The 27,737-nt window shown below is 36.8% G+C and overlaps 2 protein-coding genes across 2 annotated transcripts; both read left to right on the top strand.

Annotated features, from left to right (window-relative positions):
• Positions 1-4,590: 4,590 nt before the first annotated feature.
• On the top strand, positions 4,591-15,375 carry LOC120442593 (hemicentin-1-like). Its single transcript, XM_039619318.1, has 18 exons — positions 4,591-4,646; positions 5,050-5,155; positions 5,514-5,918; positions 6,149-6,469; positions 6,619-6,876; positions 7,414-7,695; positions 8,095-8,352; positions 8,594-8,875; positions 9,400-9,657; positions 10,138-10,419; positions 10,871-11,128; positions 11,686-11,967; positions 12,379-12,636; positions 12,763-13,044; positions 13,138-13,422; positions 13,594-13,699; positions 13,809-13,878; positions 14,507-15,375. The coding sequence occupies exons 2-18, from the start codon at positions 5,107-5,109 to the stop codon at positions 14,561-14,563; spliced, it is 3,993 nt and encodes a 1,330-aa protein (XP_039475252.1). The 5' UTR covers positions 4,591-4,646; positions 5,050-5,106; the 3' UTR covers positions 14,564-15,375.
• Positions 15,376-17,681: 2,306 nt separating this feature from the next.
• On the top strand, positions 17,682-19,041 carry LOC120442730. The gene is made up of 3 exons (XM_039619876.1): positions 17,682-18,486; positions 18,617-18,899; positions 18,988-19,041. Exons 1-3 carry the CDS (start codon positions 18,119-18,121, stop codon positions 19,039-19,041), a joined length of 705 nt encoding a protein of 234 aa, XP_039475810.1. The 5' UTR covers positions 17,682-18,118.
• The last annotated feature ends 8,696 nt before the right edge of the window (positions 19,042-27,737 follow it).

The raw sequence follows: 27,737 nt of genomic DNA, 5'->3' as shown, positions 1-27,737 counted from the left end.
GGAACTAATAACTAAAGAACTAATGACAGCTGTTAACCTGTTAAAGCCTGGACCATGAAATAAATGGCAGAAAAATAAAAACAGTAAAATTATTCATTCATATATATGTCTATCCTTCAAGCTCGGGTTCTCTAGGGAGCTTGAGTGTCCTGCGCAGTATCTTAGCTGTTCCTAGGACTGCACTCTTCTGGACAGAGATCTCCGATGTTGTTCCTGGGATCTGCTGGAGCCACTCGCCTAGTTTGGGAGCACCTAGTGCTCCGATTACCCCTGGGACCACTGTTATCTTCACTCTCTACATTTTCTCGAGCTCTTCTCTAAGCCCTTGGTATTTCTCGGTAATGGTGGCTGTAGGTATCGTCTGTAGTGCTGCATTAACATCATCTAGCAGACCTTCTGAGGGTACTTCACGTAGTCTTGGTAACTGGCAACGGGAGATCCAGGTTTCAAGCTTGGCCATGATCCTATCTTTCAGGTCAGTTCCTCTCGGACTCAATGATCCTTCTATCTCACTTGGTGCTTGGTACCCAATCTCAGGTGGGGATGACTGATATATATATATATATATATATATATAATGACCTTTTCTTGGCCTTTTCATGTTGGGTTCAGTTTTCCTGTCCTGAGATTGTTGCTTAATAGCTGTTGCACTTCTTCTTCCTATTGACCTCTCACTTCCTAAACGTGATGACCTCTCCTCTCATCACGTTTAGGAAGTGAGATATCCTTCAGCATCGTTCAGTGAGATAGATTTCCTGGTTCCTATTCCAGGAAGCATGTTCATCAAACTGAGTGTAAAAATAAACTGTAAGTTTATTAACTCTGAGATCAGCAACTCAGAGTTTCAGAGTTTCATTTCAGATCAGAGTTTTGTGTTCAAGAACAGTTCACCATCGTAAGTTCAATAAAGTTCAGTTCAGTTTAAAAAAATAAAAATAAAAACAGTTTTTGTTACAGACTGGTTGAGACTGGTTCCTGGCCCACGCCATGTGTTGAGGTACACCTGATTGTATCTAGCGGTCATATCTTAAACCTCACACTCAACAATCAGCTCCTTCTCCACCAGAGAAGTGATGTTTCTTATCCCAGTTGTCAGTCTTGATATTCAGAGATCAGACCACCAAGGACTACAGCATTTGCTGGCCTTGATACACACTGCACCCAACCTCTATAGCATCTCCTTTGGGTGGTGACAGTGAGCGAGAGAGAAAATTTAATTTAGTTTTTTTTCACTACTGGCTAAAAATGCTTAATGAGATTTGCAGAATCTAGTCTAATCTCAGCCTTCACTGATAGATAATGGCAACCTTACAGCTATACCAGGAATGTTTTGCTGACTGATTGGTAATCGTTAGACTTTGTTTCATATTTAACTTTAAAAAATGCAAGCCAGCTTTCCAAATCTGTAATGAATCTAAAGTTTTATCGGTAACGGTAAACATTTTATAGGAAATGCCACAGCTTTTATAGATTTTAAAGATTTGAGTCTAATTTTTGGAGAATGAGTTACTTTAAATAAAGAATACAGGTTGTGCTTGGGAAAAAGTAAGGCGTTATGAATGAATCTTGACAGGATGAACTCCAACCTGGACCTGGGCATCTCTGGACTAAATCTGTGATCCTTATCTATTTTGGATCCATCCAGTCAAAAAAAGAAAAAGAAAAGGAAATTCCCTCGTTGAGATTTTTTTAATGGCGGCCAGTATTCTATCATCACTGTCATTTTTTTGTAGAATTTGCTTGTTCAAACTAAGAACTAAAAATGACCTGAGATTTTTCTGTAATCTGCAGCTGGCTATTAACAATATGTTAAATGTTTCACAAACTGCAAGATTAAAACCTGTATCTAATGATTCTGTTTTCTTAATCTCAATCTGTCTGAAGGACAGAAAAAAGGTATTTTAAAACATTATTATTTGTATGACACAAACAACTTTATTGTAAATGTGGAAATGACTGAGGTTGCTGTCGATGCACATAATGTTGCTGATCACGGGAAAATTATATTGCTGTATTATGACTCATTATGTAATATGAGTCACTTCCTCTATCTCTGTCTCTCTGTCTCTCTTTCTCTCTTACAAAAAATTGTTGCACAGTAAAAATTAACCAATGGTTAAATTAAGGATAGATTAAAATTTTGCACCACAAGTGAAAAACAAGAGCTTTGCATGATACAGAGAGCACACCAGTGCCTTACACAATATTAAAGTAATATTGCCACACTTTCCAATAACAGTACAGATATTGCACAATATAAATAGAAACAAAAACCCCCTAATACTTCCTATGCAGAAGTATTTGCAGAGAATGGGAATAAAATGGAGAAATGCTAAGAGAAAGTTAATTTCTTTAAAATTATTTAAGTTCTTTAATGCACTTAACCTTTCTCAAGGAACTTTCTCAAGGAACTTGTTTTTAAAAAAATATAATTGTTTACTCTTCTAATATATGCAGACATGAGGCAGTAGGAAAGCCCTTTAATGGCATTCCAATTATGCTGTACATGTTTTTGGGTGTTGGAATGATGTAATGATGCTTAATGACATGCACACCCATATTTTCTCTTTAATATTGTACAGTCTTTACAGTGTAAAGTCAACAAAATTTAAAAAATGAATGGAATGTCTGGAATGTCAATTTCCCAAGATAATAATAAGGCCTCCCTGTGACTCACTGTGAGGTTGTAGAACCACATGGATTTCTCCAAGCTAATGAGCAAAGATCAGATTATATGAAAGGTAAAGTGACATTATTGCATCTGCCCAGTAATGACCCAGAGAATATCAAAATTCAGTATTCTTCCTGAATTCAAGAAATCTGGTTTTTCACCCCAAGCCTTTCCCACACTTGTGGTCATAACATAAAAACTAACTGTGGTAAGATGAAACCCACAGATTGTGTAGTTTAATAACTCTTTAAAATTTTCTGAAAATATACACTAGTATGAATCTAGAACAACAATTAATACTGTGTTGGATGCTGTCACAGCTTTTCATATCACTATGCAATGATCCAGCAAGAAAATAAAACTTTTATAGACATTTTAGACATTTTCAAAGTAGAAATACTGAAATATATGATTTAATTATTTTTTTCTTTTGTCCTTGTGGCAGATTTTTATATACCTAAATTGCATATATTTGTGTTTATTTTTACTGTCTTTTTCTGGTAAAATGAATTTAGTAATACAATGTTTGTCATTACTTAATGTGATCAAATAACATATATAAAAATATAAGGGGCTAAAAAGTTGTTATAATGCTGTTTCTGTTTTCAGTAGATCTAAACTTTTCCTTCAAATTGGGCTACATGCTGACTAATAAGTGTACTCACTGTTTTTTTGTTCTTTTTTTCCCGGCTCTATCTATTTGGTGTCATGGTGGAAAACGCCGGTGTGTTTATGAAACTGACCCAAAACGCAGACACAGGAGAAATGAACTGGTGTTTAAACAAAAAGTGAACCTTTACAGCCGGTGATACAAAGAAACGGAAAACAAGGGAGAAACAAAACTGAAACCTAAACTGGGAAAAACTATGACTATCTATGAAACCTAAGACATGGGACATGAAGATGAAACTGAACAGGAACATGCAAACATAGCGAGAAAAAGTCTAAACATGAACATGAACCTGAGCAGTAACAAAAACAGGTGACAGAAGACTTAAAGACACAGAAGCTAATGAGGGAAGTGGAAACACCTGGGGAAACACAGGTGACACAAATGAACATCACGCCACCAGGGAAGTAAAACAAAACACAGTGAACATGGAAACACAACAATCTTCAAAATAAAACAGAAAATATGGAGAGACGTAGACATGACACACGAGCTTGACAACGTGGACACAACACAGACATGAAACACATGACAGACTGGACAGGAAACATGACATATAACCAAGGAGACATGGATTAAAAAACAAAATCCAAAATAAAGCTCAGCTAGAACTTATTATCACCAACTTTACATAAGAAAATCAAAAATACAAAATAATCTCAAATCACTGGGTCACAGACACAGCCCCTGACATTTGGTTGCTTAATGGAAGACAGGCCATCAACTATCATACCACAGGATAGCACAACACACAGTAGATTGTATACACATGCTCAATATGGTGAATTAAGTGAATTGTATTCTGTGAAAAAAGTATAAATGCTTTCTCACATTATCTTACTTACCATTATTACCAACTTACAGGAGCAAGTACTGTATTTGTGTAGTATTTGTGAAAATTCCCAGTGTGTATCAAGAAAAATGTTCATAAAAATGTTCCTTTAAGTTTATGTGTGCTTTTCCCATAGTTTTTATATACTGTAAATAATATATGTAAAAATGTATACTTAAAGGACATTGATTGACATCCTAAAAATAAAACATTTTGAAATATCACACAAGTAAAAAGAAGTCCTTTCGCACACTCTAGTTACACTCTAGGGTTGAAATTTTGAATGTCTGTGTTTTGCAGTGATTGCCCTATAAAAGGTTGGAAAGCCAGTCGGTAAAGTTGATTGGTGTGACGAGAAACTTCCTGAAATTGTGCTACAAGAAGAGGGAAAAAAACAGAAAAGAGAGGCGAGAAACAGAAATTTAAATAGTCAGCAGACATCAGTGAGGAGAGAAGAGAACAAGACAAAACAGGTAAGAAAAAAATTAATGTGTTTTAAAATATCTTTTTAAATACAAAAAAGAAAATCTAATTTAATTTTTTAATTTTTTTTTTTACATCAATAGTAGTTCTGGTAAAATAAAAATACCATTATGCATGGATTATACGGATGATATAATGCTGCCCTGTTAAATGGCAGGTATTTTACATTTATTGTATAAGTGTCGTTGAAGCACTGTAAGAACATTTTTATTCATCAAGTAATGTTTCAGGATGGATGAGACAAAGATTATTACTTTTTAAGGTAGTGGTGTAATCACAGGTGTGGGTAACATAAAGACACACAGGAGCAAATAACTGATCACGTTTAATCGATCTGAACTGTTGAATTTGACTTTTGTTTTGATTTTTGTTTTTATTCCTGCATGTTTACAGCATCATCTCTATTAGTTATTCTAAGGAGAGAGAAACTGAATCTGTTGAGCATCAAGGATGTTTGTTCTCATCTGGGCAACTCTGCTTTTCAGCAGTGCTGAAGCAGGTTTGCGTCTACTTTGTTATCAACCTGTAATTCAGCCAACATATATATTTCTTTCATAAATTTGCAAGTGAAACTGTTTTTCTAACATACAAATCATTATTTATTCTACCAAGAATTTATCATAAGTTAGTAGTGTTACTGTTATCTGTTGACCTTTATGCCATTTTATATAAATCTTTGTAAAACTTACTATAGGCTAAGAAATATGTAAAATTCTGATTGTTGTATGTTGTTGTATACAAACAAGCAAAATACGTAAAACAGGAAAGCTATTGCAGTATATTTATTAAAAATCATATTTATTGCTGTAAACTAAATATTCTCTGTCACTATGTGTATCTTCCTGTTTGTGCCTCAGCCTGGGGACGACAACACTGTGTTGGAAGATACTGTGTTACTCTCAGTGAGCGAGAACTAACAGCACAGGCTGGACTCTGTGTTGTGATCCCGTGTTCTTTCACTACTGCTGATGAGTTTACACCCACACATACAGTTTGGTACAAATGTGACGCATCTCAACACAGTTGCAGCGATGCTGACATAATATTTCACAGCAACAAAAACACAGACAAAAAAGCTCAGGCTGGGTTTGAAGGACGAGTGTCACGTTTGGAGCCTGATGTGAGTCAGAAAAACTGCAGCATCATCATTAATGATCTCAAAGAGTCTGATTCTGGATCATATCAGCTCAGAGTTACTGGTGAACTGAATGGAAAACAAGATGGATTCACATTCATTCCAAGAGTAACTGTCTCTGTTAAAGGTATGAAAAGCTATTCCAAGAAGAATAATGCTGATTTTAGATACTCAGTCATGTGAAACCTCATATTTAGTATTTTTACAATCTTAAACAAAGTATTAATTCATTTCGGGAATTGGTTGATCCTCTGTGGAAATCTAATATAAACTGCAGTAGTTCCAACTAGTGGCCAGCAAAATATTCCGTTCATGAAGCCTAAATTTGATTCCACTAATGCCCAGTACTTCTATTAGGTCTTAATCAGAAGCCCACAGTAATGATTCCCACACTGACAGAGGGACAGCAGGCCACACTGACCTGCACTGCTCCTGGTCTCTGCTCTGGATCTGTTCCTGAAATCACCTGGACATGGAGAGGAGCAGGAGGGACTGAATCTTACATTACAGGAAACAGCACTGCTTTTAAGACTGAGAGTCTGACTACTTTCACACAAAGACATGAGTCAACTTTGACCTTTAACCCTTCATCTGAAAACCACAACACCAATGTGACCTGTAAAGTACACTTCATTGGCAAAATAATGAAAGAAGAGACTTCAGGTTTGAATGTGAACTGTGAGTACTTTTATAGTATCAAACTAGCTTTTTTTTTCTTTTTTCTGAAATCTGTTGAGTTTTGCAGTGTCAGCTGCATTCTTCTAGCAAGAAAGTCAGAAAGTTAGGGAAACTACATGATTGTGTAATTTATATTTTTTGTCTCATAGATATGAAAAAAGTTCAAATTACTGGCATCACAACTGTCAAAGAGGGAGACAATCTGAATCTGACCTGCAGTGTTGAAAGTTTCCCTCCATCTCTGATTGTATGGTCTAAACTTGGTTCTGTCACAAACCTGCACAATGACACTGGATCAGCCAAACTTGCCATCCAGAATGTGACAACAGAAGATTCTGGACAGTACATCTGTACAGCAACACATCTGGACACAACTATGACTTCTTATGTCAATGTGGCTGTAACTTGTAAGTAGGCATTATCAGTTTTTATTAATGTCTTGATGCATGCTCAATCATGCATTGTTCACTGAAGGAACAACGGGCTGGGAGGTCAGTTCCTTGATCAAAAATGCAAATTCTCATTAATGATGAAGGAACTGACCTCCCAGCCCGTTGTTCCTTCAGTGGTGCTAGTTTCAGTCATTATGCAAATGTTCTGTTTAGAAAATTGGGGAAACCTGAAGTCAGCTGAGACTGAAGAAGTCACTTGGATGAGTGATGAAACGTTTCTCCCACTGAAAAGACTACATCCAAATGACCAGAATCAACTTTTGGGGAGTCTTTATTAATCTTGTATTTGAGAGCCAGTCTAAACTTCTTTTGACATTCTACAGAAACCAATTTGCTGAATTTTGGCACTTTGCTCAGGGAACATACATAATGTTACACATGTAACACATCAACCTACAACCTACAGAACTGCATTTTCATATTGTGTCTCATCACCATGATCTATGCAGTGTTAATTTCTCCATGTTTAAAAGATTTAAATACACTCCACAGATAAAAGGAAACCTCAGATCATCGGGAATACAACAATCAGGGAGGGAGATGTTCTGAATTTGACCTGCAGTGTTGAAAGTTTCCCTCCATCTCTGGTTATGTGGTCTAAACCTAGATCTAACCCAAGCCATCACAATGGAACCTACACTGACCTGCACAATGACACTGGATCAGCTACAGTTGTTATCGCAAATGTGACAACAGAACAGTCTGGACAGTACATCTGTACAGCAACACATCTGGACACAACTGTGACTTCTTATGTCAATGTGACTGTAACTTGTAAGTAGACATTACCAGTTTCATTAATCTCAAGATATATGAATATGATATAAAATGTCTTATTAAGAGGCTGGATCACTACAGGCTACCATTTTAATATTGATTCTTAAAATGAATTAAACATCATGGAGATGAAACATCATCCTTCCTTCTCTGGTGATTTGATGATTCGAGTGGTGAGCACTGGTGGGGGAAATAAAACCAAAACATGCCAACCAGTTAAATGCCTGGACAACGTCATACGAATATTAGAATCCCTGACTGTTCTGTGTGAACCAGGTTTCCTTTTTTTTTGTTTTGTTTTGGGGGGTTTTTTCCCGATTTTTGGTTCATTCTTAATAATTTTTTGAGTTGTTTTCTCTCCCCATACCCTAAATATAATGCTGGCGTACTCCACAGACACAAGAAAACCTCAGATCATTGGAAACCCGACTGTGAAGGAGGGAGCTGTCCTGAATCTGACCTGCAGTGTTGAAAGTGTCCCTCCATCCCTGGTTGTGTGGTCTAAACTTGGTTCCAACACAAACCTGCACAGTGACACTGGATCAGCCAAACTTGATGTGCTGAATGTGACAACAGAAGATTCTGGACAGTACATCTGTACAGCAACACATCTGGACACAACTGTTACTTCTTATGTCGATGTGACTGTGACTTGTAAGTAGACATTACCAGTCTTCATTAATCTTGTATTTGAGAGTCATTCTAAAGTTCTTTTCAAATTCTATAGAAACCAGTTGTATTTTAAATGCAGCTGAACTTTGGCACTTTGCTCAGTGAATATATGTACTTTAGCAGCTTTTACTGCAGAACTGCATTTTTGTATTGTTTCTCATCACCCTCATTTATGGCAGTGTTAATTGCTTTGTATTAAAAAAAAATTAAATACACTCCACAGATAAAAGGAAACCTCAGATCATCGGGAATACAACAGTCAGGGAGGGAGATGTTCTGAATCTGACCTGCAGTGTTGAAAGTTTCCCTCCATCTCTGGTCATGTGGTCTAAACCTACTTCTAACCCAAGCCATCACAATGGAACCTACACTGACCTGCACAATGACACTGGATCAGCTACAGTTCTCTTCCCAAATGTGACAACAGAACAGTCTGGACAGTACATCTGTACAGCAACACATCTGGACACAACTGAGACTTCTTATGTCAATGTGATTGTGACTTGTAAGTAGACATTACCAGTTTCATTAATCTCAAGATATATGAATATGATATAAAATGTTCATACATAATTGATATGTAGTAAAAACCTGGTCTAATAGGTTTTGTGAGGTGTTGCAAAGTACACAATAAAACTGGCTTTCAGCTTTCATCGCATAAATAGTGGACAAAACAAAATAAAATGTCTTATTACAAAGCTGGATCACTACAGGCTACCATAACAGCTACAGTCCATTTTAATATTGATTCTTAAAATGTCTGAATTAAACATCATGGAGATGAAACATCATCCTTCCTTCTCTGGTGATTTGATGATTCGAGTGGTGAGCAGTGGGGGAGTAAAACCAAAACATGCCAACCAGTTAAATACCTGGGCAACATCATACAAATATTAGAATCCCCGACTGTTCTGTGTGGATAAGGTTTCCTTTATTTTCTTATGTTTTTTGTGTTTGGTTCATTCTTAATCATTCTTTGAGCTGTTTTCTCTCTCTTTATCCTAAATAAAATGCTGGCGTGCTCCACAGACACAAGAAAACCACAGATCATTGGAAACGCAACTGTGAAGGAGGGAGATGTCCTGAATCTGACCTGCAGTGTTGAAAGTGTCCCTCCATCCCTCGTTGTGTGGTCTAAACTTGGTTCCAACACAAACCTGCACAGTGACACTGGATCAGCCAAACTTGCCATCCTGAATGTGACAACAGAAGATTCTGGACAGTACATCTGTACAGCTAAATATATGAACAATACCCTGAAGGACAAATTCAACATAACAGTGATATGTAAGTACAAAACCTTAAGCTGTTGGACAGAATATTTATAGTACTGTTCATTTTTTTCTTCCTATAAGGTAAGTGAAATTGTGAGTTTAGACCACTCCAGTTATGCTGAATAATCTTTGTAGCCACACTTTTGTTCTTGACTGTCAGCATTTTAATCACAAGGAGAACAACAAAGCAAACAATGCAGTCACTATGCAAATATACATCTTGTTTCTTTCAATTTAATGAAGCACAACAATTGTTGCATGTGTATTTGAGAGCCATTCTAAATTTCCTGTGACATTCTACAGTAACTAATTGTATTTCAAGTGCAGCTAAAATTTGGCACTTTGCTCAGTGAATATACATAATGTAACACACATCACACACTAACCTGTTTTAGCAGCTTTCACTGCAAAACTGCAGTAGCAGTTTCTCATCACCATGATCTGTGGCAGTGTTAATTTCTCCCTCTTTAAAAGATTTAAATACACTCCACAGATAAAAGGAAACCTCAGATCATTGGGAATACAACAATCAGGGAGGGAGATGTTCTGAATCTGACCTGCAGTGTTGAAAGTTTCCCTCCATCTCTGGTTATGTGGTCTAAACCTACTTCTAACCCAAGCCATCACAATGGAACTTACACTGACCTGCACAATGACACTGGATCAGCTACAGTTGTTATCGCAAATGTGACAACAGAACAGTCTGGACAGTACATCTGTACAGCAACACATCTGGACACAACTGTGACTTCTTATGTCAATGTGACTGTGACTTGTAAGTAGACATTACCAGTTTCATTAATCTCAAGATGTATGTATATGATATAAAAAGCTCATACATAATTGATATGTAGTAAAAAATAATCTAATAGGTTTTGTGAGGTGTTGCAAAGTATTCAGTAAAATTGGCTTTCAGCTTTCATCGCATAAATAGTGGAAAAAACAAAATAAAATGTCTTATTACAAAGCTGGATCGCTACAGGCTACTATAACAGCTACAGTCCATTTTAATATTGATTCTTAAAAAACAATAAAAACATGGCAGCCAGTTAAATGCCTGCACAGCATCATAGAATTATTGTTATTGTTCTGTGTGATCAAAGAACATAAGAACTTTATTTTCTTATGTTTTTGTTTGTTTGGTTGGTTGGTTGGTTCATTCTTAGTAATTCTTGTAGTTGTTTTCTCTCTCCTTATCCTGAATAAAATGCTGGTGTGCTCCACAGATACAAGAAAACCTCAGATCATTGGAAACACAACTGTGAAGGAGGGAGATGTCCTGAATCTGACCTGCAGTGTTGAAAGTGTCCCTCCATCCCTGGTTATGTGGTCTAAACTTGGTTCCAACACAAACCTGCACAATGACACTGGATCAGCTACATTTATCATCTCAAATGCAACAGCAGAACATTCTGGACAGTACATCTGTACAACTAACTATATGGACTATGCCCTGAAGGACAAAGTCAATGTAGCAGTGATTTGTAAGTACACAACTTTTTGCTATCAGCCAGAACATTTATAATACAGCACAGTTATATTTCCCCCAATCTGGTAACTGAAATTGCAACTGCTAGCATTAAAAATACATAAAGAATAAAATGCAGATGATGCGTACATGTGTTCTTTGTTGGTACAGAGTAACAAAAAACAAACAAATGAAAACACAATGCTATGAAATAACATGCAGAACACAAGGAATATTCTAGGTGAACAACTTTGCAGAGTTTAGAAAAGCACAGCAAATGTTGCACGTGTATTTGAGAGCCCGTTGAAACCCCAAATGGCATCTGCAAAAATCAAGATGTATTTTCAATGCTGCTGAAATCTGTGTCACTTTGCACTGTGCATATAATATTATACACACAGTGTCAGATCAGTTTGTGAATAATATTATCAGTGCCAGTATCAAAAATCTTATTTCTTTTCGTGTTAATGTCAACACATCTGTGTAAAATCTCATTACAAATTTTCACAGAAGGGTTATCTGCCAGTGCTCCTTTCATGGTGCTTAGTTAAATCATTGAAATGTGCTATACAGATAAAAGGAAACCTCTGATCATCGGGAATACAACAGTCAAGGAGGGAGATATTCTGAATTTGACCTGCAGTGTTAAAAGTTTCCCTCCATCACTTATTATGTGGAAAAAACTTAATTCCACCACAAATCTTCAGAATGGAACTTACACTGTCCTGACCAGTGACACTGGATCAGCTACACTTGTCATCCAGAATGTGACAGCAGAACATTCTGGACAGTACATCTGTACAGCAACACATCTGGACACAACTATGACTTCTTACATCAATGTGGCTGTAACTTGTAAGTAGACTTTACCAGTCTCCAGGTGTCTATAATGTATATACATAATGTTTTTACGTCATTGGTAGTCAGATATTTTGGTCTTTACATTTTACTAGCCATTTTAAAGCATGCAGTATAAATGGTTATCAAATTTCATTACATGAAGATAAAAACTGCTGGTTAAAGTAAAGGAAAAATTAAAAACCAAAAGGTGTTGTATTCTCACAGTGGTCCAACACATGTTGTGGTAACAGGCATTGATTCTGCAAGTCTCTTAAAATCTGCTTGAGGGATCAAATATCATTTTTCATGTTATGATGATTTGGTGACTGTAGTTGGGAGCAGTATTAGTGATGGGTGAACCTCAAACCCTGGATTACTGTTGTTGCCCTCCATATCTTAAATAAACAACTGAGCTGTGCTCCACAGATACAAGAAAACCTCAGATCAGTGGGAACAAAACTATCAAGGAGGGAGACGATCTGACTCTGACCTGCAGTATTGAAAGTTTCCCTCCATCCCTCATTATGTGGTCTAAATTGACTTCTGTCACAAACCTGCACAACGACACTGGATCAGCTACGCTTGTCATCCCTAATGCAACAGCAGAAGATTCTGGACAGTACATCTGTACAGCTAAATATATGAGTAACACTCTAAAGGAGAAAGTCAATCTAACAGTGATATGTATGTATACAACTTTTTGCTTTTATTATATGTTTAAATGTGTGATGCCATCTAAACAACTTTGCATATTGACTATTTAGGCAGATTCTCTTGTTGGTGATCATAAAAAAATCTGTTGTCCCACAGATAAAAGAAAACCTCAGATTATCGGGACTACAACTGTTAAGAAGGGAAATGCTCTGAATTTGACCTGCAGTGCTGAAAGTTTCCCTCCAGCTCTCATCATGTGGAAAAAAGGTAGCTCCAACACAAACCTCCTGAGTGGAAATTACACTGACCTGCACAATGGCACTGGATCATCTACACTTGTCATTTATAATGTGACAGCAGAATATTCTGGACAATATGTCTGCACAGCTAAATATCTGGACACAGCCATTACTATACATGCCAGTGTGACCGTGACTTGTAAGTGGAACACAATAATCTTAAATCCTAAGCTTATATTCAGAGTAAATGTACACCTTCCTTTGTTTTATGATTCTGATCATGTGTTTACAGGGTTTTCAGAGACCCAGGATGGCTCTGGATGTGTGCTTCAGTCAGAGGTTTTGACCTGTGTGTGTATCAGTGAAGGGTTTCCTTTACCTACCATCAAATGGCCGCTCCTAAAGAACCACACTGAGTACTCTGTCATTACTACGGTCTCTAAACACACAGTCAACAGCACTGTCAGTGTAACTGTAAACAAACATAGCAGCAGCACTGTTGAATGTGTGAGTAACAATGGAAATGGAGAGAATAGAGAAAACCTACTGATCCACCAAATCTTGCCTGAAAAATATGGTATGTGTTTTCCATCTAAACACCTTTCACTGCCACTTTCACTTTTTACTTACCACATTTTCCTAATGCAGCCTTTCTAATTAGGCTCTCATTTGTAGTTTGTATTTGCTTGATCTAATTCAAAACAACCTGGACCATATTTTTTTTATGTTGTTATTTTTTGGAGTGCAGAGCAATCGTCTAATTTAAGGGTGGGATGCTTGAAAGTCATCATTGGCATTTTGGCTGCAGTACTTCTTTCAGCAGTCGTTTGCTGTTTTACCAAAAATTGGTACAGGTAAAGCATTTGCTTTTATAATTACTATTAATATTAGTTAGCTAGTTGTTTTTTTCTGTAGATAAATTTGAACATAAATGTATTTCTCTAAAAATACCCCTTTCTATAGAAAAAATCAGAAGACCTCAAGAAATTCAGATGAGACTTTGGAGATGGAGAAACAGCAAGATGATAAACTGGTATTTATGTTCATTTGACTTTTTTTGGTATGATTTTCTACACAAATGCTCAGAATACTCAAGTGTCCATACTCTTACTATACATTCACATATAAAGTGGCCCATCCTGCTCCAAGTTTCTACAATGATAAAGATTAGTTGGATGTTTTTACATACACACCCGTTTATCTTTCTACTGAGTTTAACGCAATTCAGAGAAGTTGACTTTGTATAATTGTCCTGAAACACAGACTAACTGCACAATGATGTGTTAGAAAAGGAGTAAGTTAACATGATGCAATTTTGAAGTAAGTTTGACTCTTGCTGAGTCTGAGAAGCAATGACTCTGTTTAGGCATCAATGCCCTCCAAACACCAAACAGACAGAATACATAGACATTTAATTGCTGTTCAATCAATGATCCTAAAAAGACACAAAAAGAAGTAGGTTGGTATGAGAGTGACAAAAGTGACACAACACTATACACAATAAACACAATAATATGAATGAACAACATAGGTTTTTAGTTTTGCCATAACCAGTTGATGAACAGGTCACTGGTGTTTAAGCATGAATGTTGCTTCTAAGTTGGTTAACTCAGTGCAAATACTTGCAACATGCTGACAGTTAACTTTTCCTCGTTGAAAAGCAGCAGTGCCAGGAAAGCAGCAAAGAGGCAAGAGAGGATGAAGATGGAGTATGCTGAAATCAAAAAAGTAAAAGCAGAACAGGTCCAAGATACTCGAGAAGGAAAGTGAAATGTTGGAGGCCAAAGAGGAGAAGGAGATGGAGCTGGAGATGAAACATTGTCAACCAGAAAAAGAGGAAGGAGAAGATGAAGCTGTGTACTCCACTGTGAATGATCCCAGTTATTCTACTGTCACTGTGTCTTTTTTCTTTTAATAACCCAAATAAAGTTCTCTGCAGTTAGTTAGACACTTCATTAAGACACTGAAGTGTATATGTAAGATCCCAAGAACCACCTCAATGATCTGTGCCCTAAGATATCATGCGGTTTTCTTTTACATGTTTCATTTGACAAGAATAAATCTATACTTAAAATGTCCATCTAGTCACAAAAAATAACTTTCTAGGGCTAATATGATTCCTTTTTAAAAATGTTATTTAAGACTTAGCCTACATTAAACATCTAGATTTTTCTTAATATTACAAAATCTTGACATATATGTTGGTGACAATACAGTGTCCAGACAAAGACCATATACTTAAGATTATAAGTGTCTTTATCCAAAAATAAATAAATAAATTAATTAAAAACATTCTAGAAAAGTGTGACCTATACTTTTGGTGGTTTGGGTTGATTTTTAATGGTCTCTGCTCATTTTCATTTATTATTCTTTCTTTGTTTTGCTAACAAAAGAGGACTTTTTTGCTTTCTTTGGCCATTCATTGTGCTCACCAGAAGGGGGCAGAGTAAACCCATTACCACTGTGAAATTATAAGTCAAGTAGATGGTGTGGTCTGTTATCACTGGTGCTGCCTGGCTGCAGATTTTATATTTTGCCTGGTCTTGTATAATGCATTAATAAAAGTGAGCATTTTATACATCTCTAACTCTGTCCAATGCTCTGAATGGTGTATCACAAGCAGGTTTCTATACCATAACATGAAATAGAGCATTAATTTCAACCTTGAAAATTTCAGCATTTTTTCATCATGGTTTAGACACTGGGTTAAAATATAACTCCCACTCATGGTATCTACAATTATGAAATATTAACACAACAAAAAAATTATCACACTGTAAAGCACATCTTAGCATGATCTGGTCAGATACAGTGTTTCAGATTTTTAATTAAGAAATTGAATCATAATCAATAGCAGTACACTCACACACCAAAAATTAGGGCATTAGAGTACCTTACATTTTTGGCGATACTGGCCCTCTACTTACTTGGTTACAAAATTTTAAAATGTCACACAACATGACAATGAGCAGTAGTTAAAATTGAAAAAATGTGATGCAAAAAGGAAGCAGAGAAGAAATCACATTCAAAGCAAAAGTTGTGGCTTACAGCAAAAACCAAGATGTAATGAATGGTCACCATTTCATACTCTTCACAGTTTCAACACCTCTTAGCGAGTAGAAAGTGTTCACCTATAATTTGGTGTCTTCCATACAAGCTAGGGCTGAAGTTGTCAACCTCTGCTAGCAACCAAAGTAACCACAGTGAGGTTATCAGAGCAGCAGCATCTGTGAACAGTTTCACTTAGTGATGGAAATATCAACCATATCAGACAACATGACCCAGAATCATATACTACAGTAAAGCAGGGGGAAAAGCCCCAAGAAGGAAAAGTGTTATTGTGTTACAGTTTTAAGGCACAGGAGGGTGGGAATGGTAAAATGCAATAAAAAGCTTACTGGGGACTTCCCACTGCGAGCACTTACATGAAACCTTGTATTGGATGAATTTGCTCCCTTGCAAGAATAAACACTCCAGTTCTTGACTGTTGTTCATTTTTCTTAATTTATATTCTGACATAGCACAATGTTGATAATTTGTTGAGCTGACCCTTTGAAATAAGATAACAGTGTAACTTATATGTTATTATACTAGATGAAACTTTGCACTTTCCTTTCCTTTATTCATACTTTTCATTAGACAACACAGCAGTAGTTGAACATACAAAGATACACTGTCAATTTGAATTGGAATCTTATGTGTGTGAATGTCATCTTTAAAATCCCTTTGGTATTCCATCAATATTTTGTGTTTTAAAGGTTCTATAGTGGCTGCTTTTAAGACCCAGGCTTTCTTTTTCTTGCTCAAGAAACCCAAGGTCAAAGAGGGAACACCAGCATCTGTTGTAGCTGAAACAGAGTTTTATACCAGTTTGGAAAACTGAAACTGAGTTTAATCAAATTCAAATTAAATCAGATTTCTTTTTGGATTTTGATTCATTTTCGATGACAAGAAAAACAAGTTTTTGGCTGTCAGATGTGCTTCAGAGATGAGAGCCAGTTCACCCCGAGCACATCTGACAGATATGAAAGGGTCTAGAAAGGTCTAGAATGTTATATTGTACCTGTAACATTTTTCAGTGTGTCCGGTTTGGCGGTGAGTCAGTGATGGTCTGGGGACAAATAACCATAATCTGCATGGGTCCTTGGACCCATTGTCAGTCCTGGGTTCCTCCTTGTACACGACAATGCCAGGTTTCATGCAGTGAGAGTATGCAGGAGGATGAAGGAATTGATACTACTGACGCGCCCACCAAGCTCTCCTAACCTGAATCCAACAGAACACCATCGGGACATTATGTTTTGGTCCATCCAATGCCACCAAATTGCACCTCACACTGTCCAGGAAATCAGAGATGCCCTGCTCCAGATTTAGGATGACACCCCCCTGCGTCATCTCATTAGGAACATGCCCTGACATGGTCAGGCAAGCATACAAACATGTGAAGTCCATACAAACTAATAAGTACCATTTAAAGTTGCTGTAATGAAATTTTGTCAGAATGGATTAGCCTGTTGCATAATTTTTTCGCTTTGATTTTCAGGTGTCTGTGAATTCAACCCTCCATAAGTTGAAAATTTTCATTTCCATCAAATGATGTGGCATCCTTTCATTCCTAACACATTACCCTAGGATTACTAGGATTGCTATAGAAACTCATACAGGACACTAGCCTGTAAAAAGAATTTTCTTTCTATGGTCTCGGCAGATAGAGGGAGCCTTGTTGCATTCCGTTAGGACAGTTCTCACTTTCTATAAGGTGTCATTCTACCCACCCCTTACCAAAGACATCAGATCATTTGTTACTCTGACAGACTGCCTAGTCTTACAGTTTTTTTTAATTGGTTTGGCGCAGTTTCCACAAGCAATTGGTACATTTTCAAAACTCTTCGTACTTATATCGCAACAGATCATCAAAAGTGCACCTTTTTCAAACATTTCAGCATATTTCCAATTGTGTTAGTACAATACACATAATGGCAAAATATCCTTTTCACTACACAAAATAAGTGTTTCATCTAAATAAATGTTTCGTTCACAGTTACTGCCTTTCATAATGTTATCCCTATAAAATTTTTGATTTGCATCTCTTATCATTCAGTTTAATACATTTGTCTGTCATTCAATTCAACTGATCTTAATGTTTAATCAATGAATCATTCATTATGTCCATGGATTTTCAACTTGACTGATTGTTGTCTGGTCATTTGTAAGTTACACATTGCTGCAAGAGCTTTCAATCTAGAAATACTAATTGCTAATTGTTTCCCCTGATGATCACAATTAGTTACCATATAAGTAGAACTGTGTTTGAGACTTTGCACTGTTCAAATATGGAGCAGGATAGACTCGTAGGGAGAGGAAACCTTCATCGAAGAGGTGGTGGTGCTCCTCGACAGAGAGGTGGGCACAGACAAAGAGGAAGAGGTGGTGGTGCTCCTCGACAGAGAGGTGGGCACAGACAAAGAGGAAGAGGTGGTGGTGCTCAACGCACCATCATCTCTAATGAAGTCCGGGCCATCATTGTTGACCATGTGGTTAACAGAGGCTTTACCATGGCTGAGGCTGCCAGGTTGGTACAGCCTAATTTACAAAGGTCAACTGTCAGCTCTATCATCCAAACTTTTCGCCAAGAAAACCGGTATGTCTGCTATAGCAACTTCACTTCTAAAAAATAGTACCCTATTGTATAGATGAACAACATGTAATTGTCAGTTTACAGTAATGTGATTGGTAATACTTCAATATTGACAGTATATGATTGTCCTCAGAATTAACAGGAGACAACCTGGTGGTGGTCGCCCACGTGTTTTGACTGACCAGCAGGAGTTGGCTGTGGTGGAAATGGTCAGGGCAAGGAATGACATACGGCTGTCTGAAATCAAACAGGCTATTGAGAACAGCAATGACACCTTTGCCAATGTGCCATCAATTAGCCTTCCAACGATTGCCCGGCTTTTGAAGAAGCACCAAGTTTCCATGAAACAAATTTACTTGGTTCCTTTTGAGAGGAACAATGTCCGGGTGAAACAACTGCGTTCAGAATATATTCAGGTACAACACTAAACTGGCATGCAATTACTGTAACAGTACTGACAACTATTAGTTGTAAAAAAAAAAACTAACTAAATTATCATTTTAGAGGGTGATGGAGCTGGACGCTGCTGTGAATCATCACAAGTATATTTTTCGTTGATGAGGCCGGTTTCAATCTGGCAAAAACTAGACGCAGAGGACGTAACCTTATTGGACAAAGGGCTACCATCCAAGTCCCTGGACAACGTGGGGAAACATCTCAATGTGTGCAGCTATATCTGAAGATGGTGTGGTAGGCTGTAGACCAGTTCTAGGGTCATACAACACTGAACACCTGATAGTTTTTTTTTAAATGAACTGGAGCAGGCCTGTCAGGGAGAAGACATCGTCTATGTTGTTGTGTGGGACAATGTCAGCTTCCACCATGCACAGCTGGTTCAGGAATGGTTTCAAACACATCCTCGCTTCATGACCCTCTATCTTCCACCATATTCCCCTTTCCTCAACCCAATTGAGGAATTCTTCTCTACATGGAGGTGGAAGGTGTATGATCGCCATCCCCATGAGCATGTCTCCTTCTTCAAGCCATGTGTGAAGCTTGTGGTGATATAACTGCTGAGCAATGTCAAGCCTGGATTCGTCATGCCAGGAGATTTTTCCCACGGTGCCTGAACAACGAAGACATCCACTGTGATGTTGATGAAAATTTATGGCCCAATGTTAATGACCGGCTTGATTAATTGTGTAAAAGTGATGAGAATAAAATAAAATAAAATATATTTTGCTTATGTAAATGACTTGTTTTTTTCTCCCTTTTTCATGTGTGTGTGTGTGTGTCTGTGTGTATGTATATGTATATGTATATGTATATGTATAGTTATATAATTTTTTTATGTCTGAACATAAGTGTAATATTTGCTGTGTACAGTTTTACAGTTCAGTTACACTCATTCATCACCAAGGACAATTTGAATCGCTTACCTTGTATTATTTTCTCCTGAATGAAATGATTGGTAAAAGTACTAAGTTGAAAAAAGAGCTTACTGTTTTGTTTGGGTGATTAAAGCAAATGTTCTCAAACTATATCACAGTGATCATGTGTTCTGATACAATGATTACGTGGAATGTAAATATGTGCAAATGCAATGAAATCATGACATCTGATTTGAAAGAATGACTAGTGGTGTTACAAATGTGATCAAATGTGAGTTTTGTACTGAGAGATTTGAAAATGCACACTTTAGTTATGAAAATAGTGCCAAACCAATTAAAAAAAACTGTAAGAAATCTGTCTCAACTTACTGAACTGGCCATAACCAGGAATCAGTAAATCCAGGTCTGAGGTTATTTGCTTATAACATGCTGAAGAATGTTTCGGTGCTAGTGCTGGTCTGTGGTAAATCAGTCAGCCTTGTATAAATTTGGTTTTTGATAGTTACATTCAGTTATCATTGTGTCTGGTTTACTTCCTAGTTAGCTTCCTGCCATTCCTCCCACACTGCCTTAGAAACCCATGATTCATTCTGGAGTCTAAGTGCTGTACTAGCACATCAACAGCAGTCAGGTTTTGGGATTCTCTTTGGAAAAAAAAAAAACTTATCGGAAACTCACCTGTCTGCCTACTGTTTGTTGATTCATACAGTTTATGAGACGTGAGTTTGATAGACCTGAAAAATAAAAGACATTAAAAAAGAGAAAAAAAAAGAGTAAGACGGATGCAGAATATGGAGGTTTATAGAAGACCTGAAAATGTAAGTATTTGTTCACTGAAGTAAGAGTTAAAGCACCAAACACCACACAATGTTGCAACTCAAGTAGACTGCAGACAAGTCAAGTAGACATAGAGACGGAAGGCACAACAAAGCCTTATTAAGAATAGTACAGATACCACAGATTATAAATAGATAAAGAAAAAAATCTAAATATGCAGAAGTGTTGCAGAGAGGCTGTATGTGGCTGAAAAACGGAAATGCTGTGAGAGTTTATTTTAAATCCTTTAAGCTGTTTAATGTCTTTAATGTGCCTCAAGAATCCTTTCTAATGTGACTTTTTAATTTTAATACATGCAGCCATTAACAAAACTTGTTTATTGCCATAGGTGTTGTACTATGTTGAAGTGACGTATAAATGAGCGAAATGTCTCATGAAAAACTGAATTAAGTACTTCTGCTGGTGTGTCAAATTCTCAAGTTAAGATATGGATTTTTACCAAAAATAAATAAATAAATAACAATAATGAACATATATAAGATATTTAGTGTAACAGAAGATGCTATATTTATGAAAGCCAGTTCGTAAAAATCAATAGTGTCTGAGAAGAATTTAGTTGCAAAATGAGGAAGAAAAAGTGATGAGGAAGTGAAACCTGAGATTAAAAAGTGAGCAGAGATCATTGTGCAGAGAAGACTGATAAACAGCAAATATACTGAGGTAAAAATGTGTAAAATATATTCAAAATGTCTTTTAAAACTCTTAATGAACAGTTTCCAAATGTCTTTCACTGTTGATAAAAGTAGGAGCTGACTCAGTGCTGGGAAATGAAAAAAAAAAAGGCTGGATGATTAAAGATCATTATGCATTCATTATGCACTGTGAAATAAGTCAGCATGTGACATCCTTTAGAGACATTTCTGGACATTTACTTCATATACTGCATGTTTGTCTGTGGAGGGAGAAACTGAATGTGCCAAGGATCAAATCAAGATGTTGGTTCTGATCTGGTCAGCTGCGCTTTTCTCTGTGACGGGCAGTGATGCTGACACAGGTTTGTATCTTCTTTACAATTGTATAATTCTGCAGATATGAAATAATCTTCTAACATTTGTATGTAACACTGTTTCTTGGATATGCATCCAGGTTGTAAATATTTCTTCTTATTTGTTGACTTGTGGTGTCATTTAAAAAAAATTGTGCACACACTGTAAAGGCTACTGTAAAAAAAAGTTCAAATTGCCAATCGGATTGCGAACAAAACATAAAAAACAGCAAAGGCCAATGCAGACTCAAGAAACAAATTCATTTGCTTGCCTAAAACTAAAGTCTGTTTATTTTATCTCCTCCTTTACAGCTGCAGGTGATTCAGAAATGAGAAATCCATACTGTGACAGAGAATACTGCGTCACTCTTAATGTGAGAAAACTGAGAGCAGAGGCTGGACTCTGTGTTGTGATCCCGTGTTCTTTCAAGACTGCTAAAGGCTTTAAAACCCAACATATAGTGTGGTATAAATGTGAAGCATCAGAAGCAGGATGTGAGCGTCCTGTCATGATATTTCACACCAACAAAAGCACTGATGTTCAACCTGGGTTTGAAGGACGAGTGTCACTTATCGAGCATGTAATTCAGAACAACTGCAGCATCATCATCAATGATCTCAAACAGTCTGATTCTGGATCATATCACCTCAGAGTTATTGGTGAACTGAATGGGAAGACAGATGGATTTACATTTAATCCTAAAGTTAATGTCTCTGTTGAAGGTATGAGAAGCTAGATCAAATACAATCATGTAGGAAATAAATCTGTAGTTCAACATGATTGTGTTTTATTGTATCTGTGAAACATTTTGCACATTTGTTGACCCTTGTATACAGCTTATAGAAAGTACAACAATTCCCGATAAACATCTACTTGAATTTCTGGAGTTTTTTACCTCTTTTAATTCAAGTTCATTTGATTCCACTAATGTACTGTTCCCATCAGGTCTTAAACAAAAACCCACAGTAATGATTCCCACACTGACAGAGGGACAGCAGGCCACACTGACCTGCACTGCTCCTGGTCTCTGCTCTGGATCTGTTCCTGAAATCACCTGGACATGGAGAGGAGCAGGAGGGACTGAATCTTACATTACAGGAAACAGCACTGATTTCAAGACTGAGAATCTGACTGATGTAACACAGAGACACAGCTCAACTTTGACCTTTAATGCTTTGGCTAAACACCACAACTCTAATATCACCTGTAAGATCAGCTTTACAGATAAAACAACTACAGAGGGGAGTTCAACTTTGACTGTGAACTGTGAGTATTTCTAAATCTAAATATTTCTATCTAAAATATTCAGAATGCTATTGAATGTTACAGTGCTTTTGAAGAAAAGTCAGGAAGTTTGTCCTTTGTCACATAGATGTGAAGAAAATTAAAATCACTAAGGATACAAGTGTGAAGGAGGGTGAAGCTCTGAATCTGACCTGCAGTGTAGAAAGTTTTCCTCCATCTCTGATTATCTGGTCTAAACGTAGTTCCAACACCAGCCTGCACAGTGACACTGGATCAGCAACTCTCTCCATGCTGAATATGACAACGAAAGATGCTGGACAGTACATCTGTACAGCTAAATATATGAACAATATAGTCAACAATACAGACAACAAAGTCAATGTAACAGTCATATGTAAGTACAAACCTTTTTTTAAATGTATTTATTATTATTATTATTATTATTATTATTATTATTATTATTAATAATAATAATAATAATAATAATAATAATATTATCATAAATGCTATTATTATTAATGGCAACTGAAAGATGAGTTTAGCATTAGAGCCCCAAGGATTCTAAAGTACTTAGAACCACCAAGAAGGGTCATTTTTTTTTTGTTTCATGTTACAGCAGTTCTCATCAAAATGTGTGTAAATATTCGTGTTGCTAGGCAAACTGGAATAATTCAGCCCATAGTCCCACTTAGTAAATCATATAGGGCCATGCACCCAATCCTCACTCTAATCAAAATATGAGTGAAAGTGAAGCATTTCCTTGAAATTTTTATTCAAAAAACTTAGCAGGAAGTAAGCACCTCCTATCATCAGTTTAAATCATTTTTTCACAAAAATAAATACATTTATATAAAAATTATTTAAGTTGAATTTCTTTTAAATGAATTGCTATGGGGTCAAAATAACATCCTTGGTGTTTGGAATTTTATGTCTTGGTTCCACTCATTCAAAGTTCAGTATTTGATGAATAAGCCCATTTTAGGAAAAGTCATGAAACATGAAATGATGGGGTTTTAATTTAACACAGTTACAGGATTTTTAAAGTGCCAGTGGTGTCAACATTTATATGTCAATGACTTTTTTCTCCATCCTTACATAAAATATTCAAATGTGTTCCACAGATAAAAGGAAACCTCATTTTATTGGCAATACAACTGTTAAAGAGGGAGACGTTCTGAGTTTGACCTGCAGTGTTGATAGTTTCCCTCCACCTCTTATTGCATGGCAAAAACTTAATTCCAACACAAACCTTCAGACTGGAACATACATTGACCTGCACACTGTCTCAGCTACACTTGTCATCCATAATGTGACAGCAAAACATTCTGGACAGTACATCTGTACAGCAAAACATCTGGACACAACTGTGTCTTCCTATGTCAATGTGTCTGTGACTTGTAAGTAGAGTGTACTAATCTTCTAGAGTGTGAAGTTATAGTTTAAGGTTATAATTAAACTATAATTCATAATTTAAAATTATACACAATTGTATAAAGTCAGATATTATGGTCTTTAGGAATTGTGAAGTATTTTTATGTAAATTTTGGCTTTACAAAATTCATTGCATAAAGATAAAGATGAAATCAAATAAAAAAAAAAACCTTAAAAGAACAGTAAGGTGTTGGGCCATGTGGTGCCAGAGCAACTAGTATGCCTTGGCTTTTTTTCCCGAAAGTATTTGGAAATCTCTTCGAGAGATGGAACGCTATTCTTCTATCAGAACCCCCCACCCCCATCTCTTTTTTTTTTTGCAATGATACTATGATGCACTTTGAGGAACCAGTACAGGTAAACTCAAACAGTGCAAACAAAGCGTACCTTAGAGCAGCGGTCCCTAAACTTTTTTGCGCCACGGACCGGTTTAACGTCAGTCAATATATTTTCACAGACTGGCCTTTAAGGTGTCGCGGATAAATACAACGAAATAAAATGATACGACCAATACAAAAACTGTGGTATTTTGTAAATATAATAATAAACGCGAATTCACTGTGTAATTGTCTAACTTTATTAGCAGCGTCCTCCTGAAATGCGCCAACAACATTGAGAGTAACATCCTCCTCTCTGCCCCTTAATGCTTCTGGTCGCTATGATAACGCGTAAATATTTCTTTCAAAGTCAGACGCACAACTACAACGCGGGGAAAAGACCCAGGGAAACCGAGTTAATGATAAAAACCCTGAAAACCATAAATTTCATACCCGAGCCTCCACTCCCGCGGCCCGGTACCAAACGACTCACGGACCGTGGCCTGGGGGTTGGGGACCGCTGCCTTACAGCATAGCAGCATAGGATCAATGGATCAGTCGTGGATTCAGCAAAAGGTTTAAGTTTCCTCTTCATATGGCTATTCTTCTGTAGTCTTTTTTTAATTAATTTATTTTCTTTGTTTTCTGATATTTATTTTTTTCAATGCATTTTTTAAATAAATTACTAAAATGTGTTTTACAGATAAAAGGAAGCCTCAGATCATTGGAAATACAACCGTTAAACTGGGAGATGTTCTGAATCTCACCTGCAGTGTTGAAAGTTTCCCCCCAGCTCTTATAGTCTGGAGAAGTACCACCACAATCCTTCTGACTAAAACTTATCCTGATCTGCACAATGACACTGGATCAGCTACACTTGTCATTCAGAATGTGACAGCAGAACATTCTGGACAGTACATCTGTGCAACCAAACATCTGCACACAACTGTGACTTCATATGTCAATGTGACCGTGACATGTAAGAAGACGGCACTGATCTTAAATCTGAATGTCATCCTTACACTAAAACCAATGCTTCACTTGTTTAATGATCCTAAACATGTGTTTACAGGGTTTTCAAAAATAGTGAATGGCTCTGGATGTGTGCTTCAGGCAGAGGTTTTGACCTGTGTGTGTCTCAGTGAAGGATTTCCTTTACCTACTGTCAAATGGCCATTTCTGAATAACCACACTGATTACTCTGTCCTTACAACTGTATCAAACCACACAGTAAACAGCACAGTCAGTTTAACTGTGAAAAACAATGGCAACACTACTTTTGAATGTATCAGCAACAATGGAATGGGGGAAGCAAAAGAAAGTCTCACAATCCAAAAAAACTTGCCAGACAATAATAGTAAGTATTTCCAACTACACACTTTTGAACACCAACTTAACCTCTTAGGACCACATTTGTTAATGCAATCTTTGTAAAAAGACAATCTTCGAACACACATTTACATGTAATGTATGGTATGCATTTTAAGCAACATGGAACCAACTTTCTTCCTTTTTTAAATTCACTTCAATTCACAGTTTTTAGGCTGGAATACGTGAACGTCATTATTGTCTTTTTCACTGGGGCAGTTCTTGCAACAATCATTTGCTTTTTAGCTAAAAATTGCTACAGGTAAGGCTACAGGTGTCTAATTATTATTAGGTTTTTTCTGTAGAGGAATTTGAACATAAATTTGTCTCTCTCTTTTTTTCAGAAAAAATCAGAACATTCAAAAATTGAGAAATTCAGATGAGATTTTGGAGATGGAGACACATCAAAATAAACTGGTATTAATTCATCAGACATTTTGATTTACTTGTCAAAATATGAGTTTCTGCACAAATTTTGATATCTGAAGCATCCATAGTTTACTCATTTACATTTTACTGAAAGTTCCCACATAAAGGTTCTGCAAGAAAGTGGTTCAGATTAAGATTAGCCTTAATAATAACATTATTTAGATTTTTTTTAATTAACTCCTTGTATACAGTGGTGTGAAAAAGTGGTTGCCCCATCCTAGTTTTCTATTTTATTTGTATGTTTGTCACATTTAAATATTTCAGATCATAAAACAACTTTAGATAGTAGACAAAGAAAAAAAGTCAATACAAAAGGCAGTTTACTTAGGCCACTCCTAAGTCTTCAGTTTGTTTTTCCTAAGCCATTCAGAGGTGGACTTGCTGGTGAGTTTTGGATCACTGGCAAAACAGTTTTTTTCCCCTTTATGCTCATTTACTCAACACTGGTTTTCATCTTGGAACTCTCCCATGGATGCCATTTTTTGCCCATTTTTGCTTATGGTGGCGTCACGCACACTGGCCTTAACTGAGGCAAGTGAGGCCTGCAGTTCTTTGGATGTTGTTCTGGGGTCTTTTGTGACCTCTTGGATGAGTTTTCACAATGTTTTTAGGTTTTAGGGCAATTTTGGTTGGCGGGCCACTCCAGATCACCACTGTTCCATGTTTTTTCCATTTGTGGATAATGCCTCTCACTGTGGTTCGCGTGGATTCCCACAGATTTAGAAATGTCTTTAGAACCTTTTCCAGACTGATACATCTCAATTACCTTGTTTCTTATTTGTTGTTGACTTTCTTTGTATTGCAACATGATTTTGAGCCCTACTCAACTTTGTCATGCAGGTCCTATTTAGAGTAAGTGATTTCTTGATTGAAAATGGGTGTGGCAGTAATCAGGCATGGGTGCGGTGAGAGAAATTAAACTCCGCTTTCCAAAGATGAGATACACCACCATAACTTTTTCACACAGGGCCATGCAGCTTTGGATTTTTTTTTAAAGCTTCAGTTCTTTCATCAAGCTGATTGTCACGGCATAAAAAGAAAAATAACCCAGAATGAAACAATGTAAATGTACAAGACAGACAAGATGAGTCTCTTTTCCTTTGTCTTTAACAGGTATATAATGGTCAAGCATTACAAGACAATCAGACCCTGAGCTCAAACAGTGGGCCAAAGGAGGTGGAGTATGCCAATATAGATTTTTCCCTGCTGAAAAGAAACAGTTGCAGGGAGGCAGCAAGGAAGCAAGAGAGCACAAAGACAGACTATGCTGAAATTAAGAAAGTGGTCAAAGAACAATGGGGAGATGATGC

Source organism: Oreochromis aureus, linkage group 11 (assembly GCF_013358895.1).
Source record: "Oreochromis aureus strain Israel breed Guangdong linkage group 11, ZZ_aureus, whole genome shotgun sequence".
Lineage (NCBI taxonomy): Eukaryota > Metazoa > Chordata > Actinopteri > Cichliformes > Cichlidae > Oreochromis > Oreochromis aureus.
Note: the sequence above shows the minus strand (reverse complement) of the source record. Positions and strands in the feature narration are given on the sequence as shown.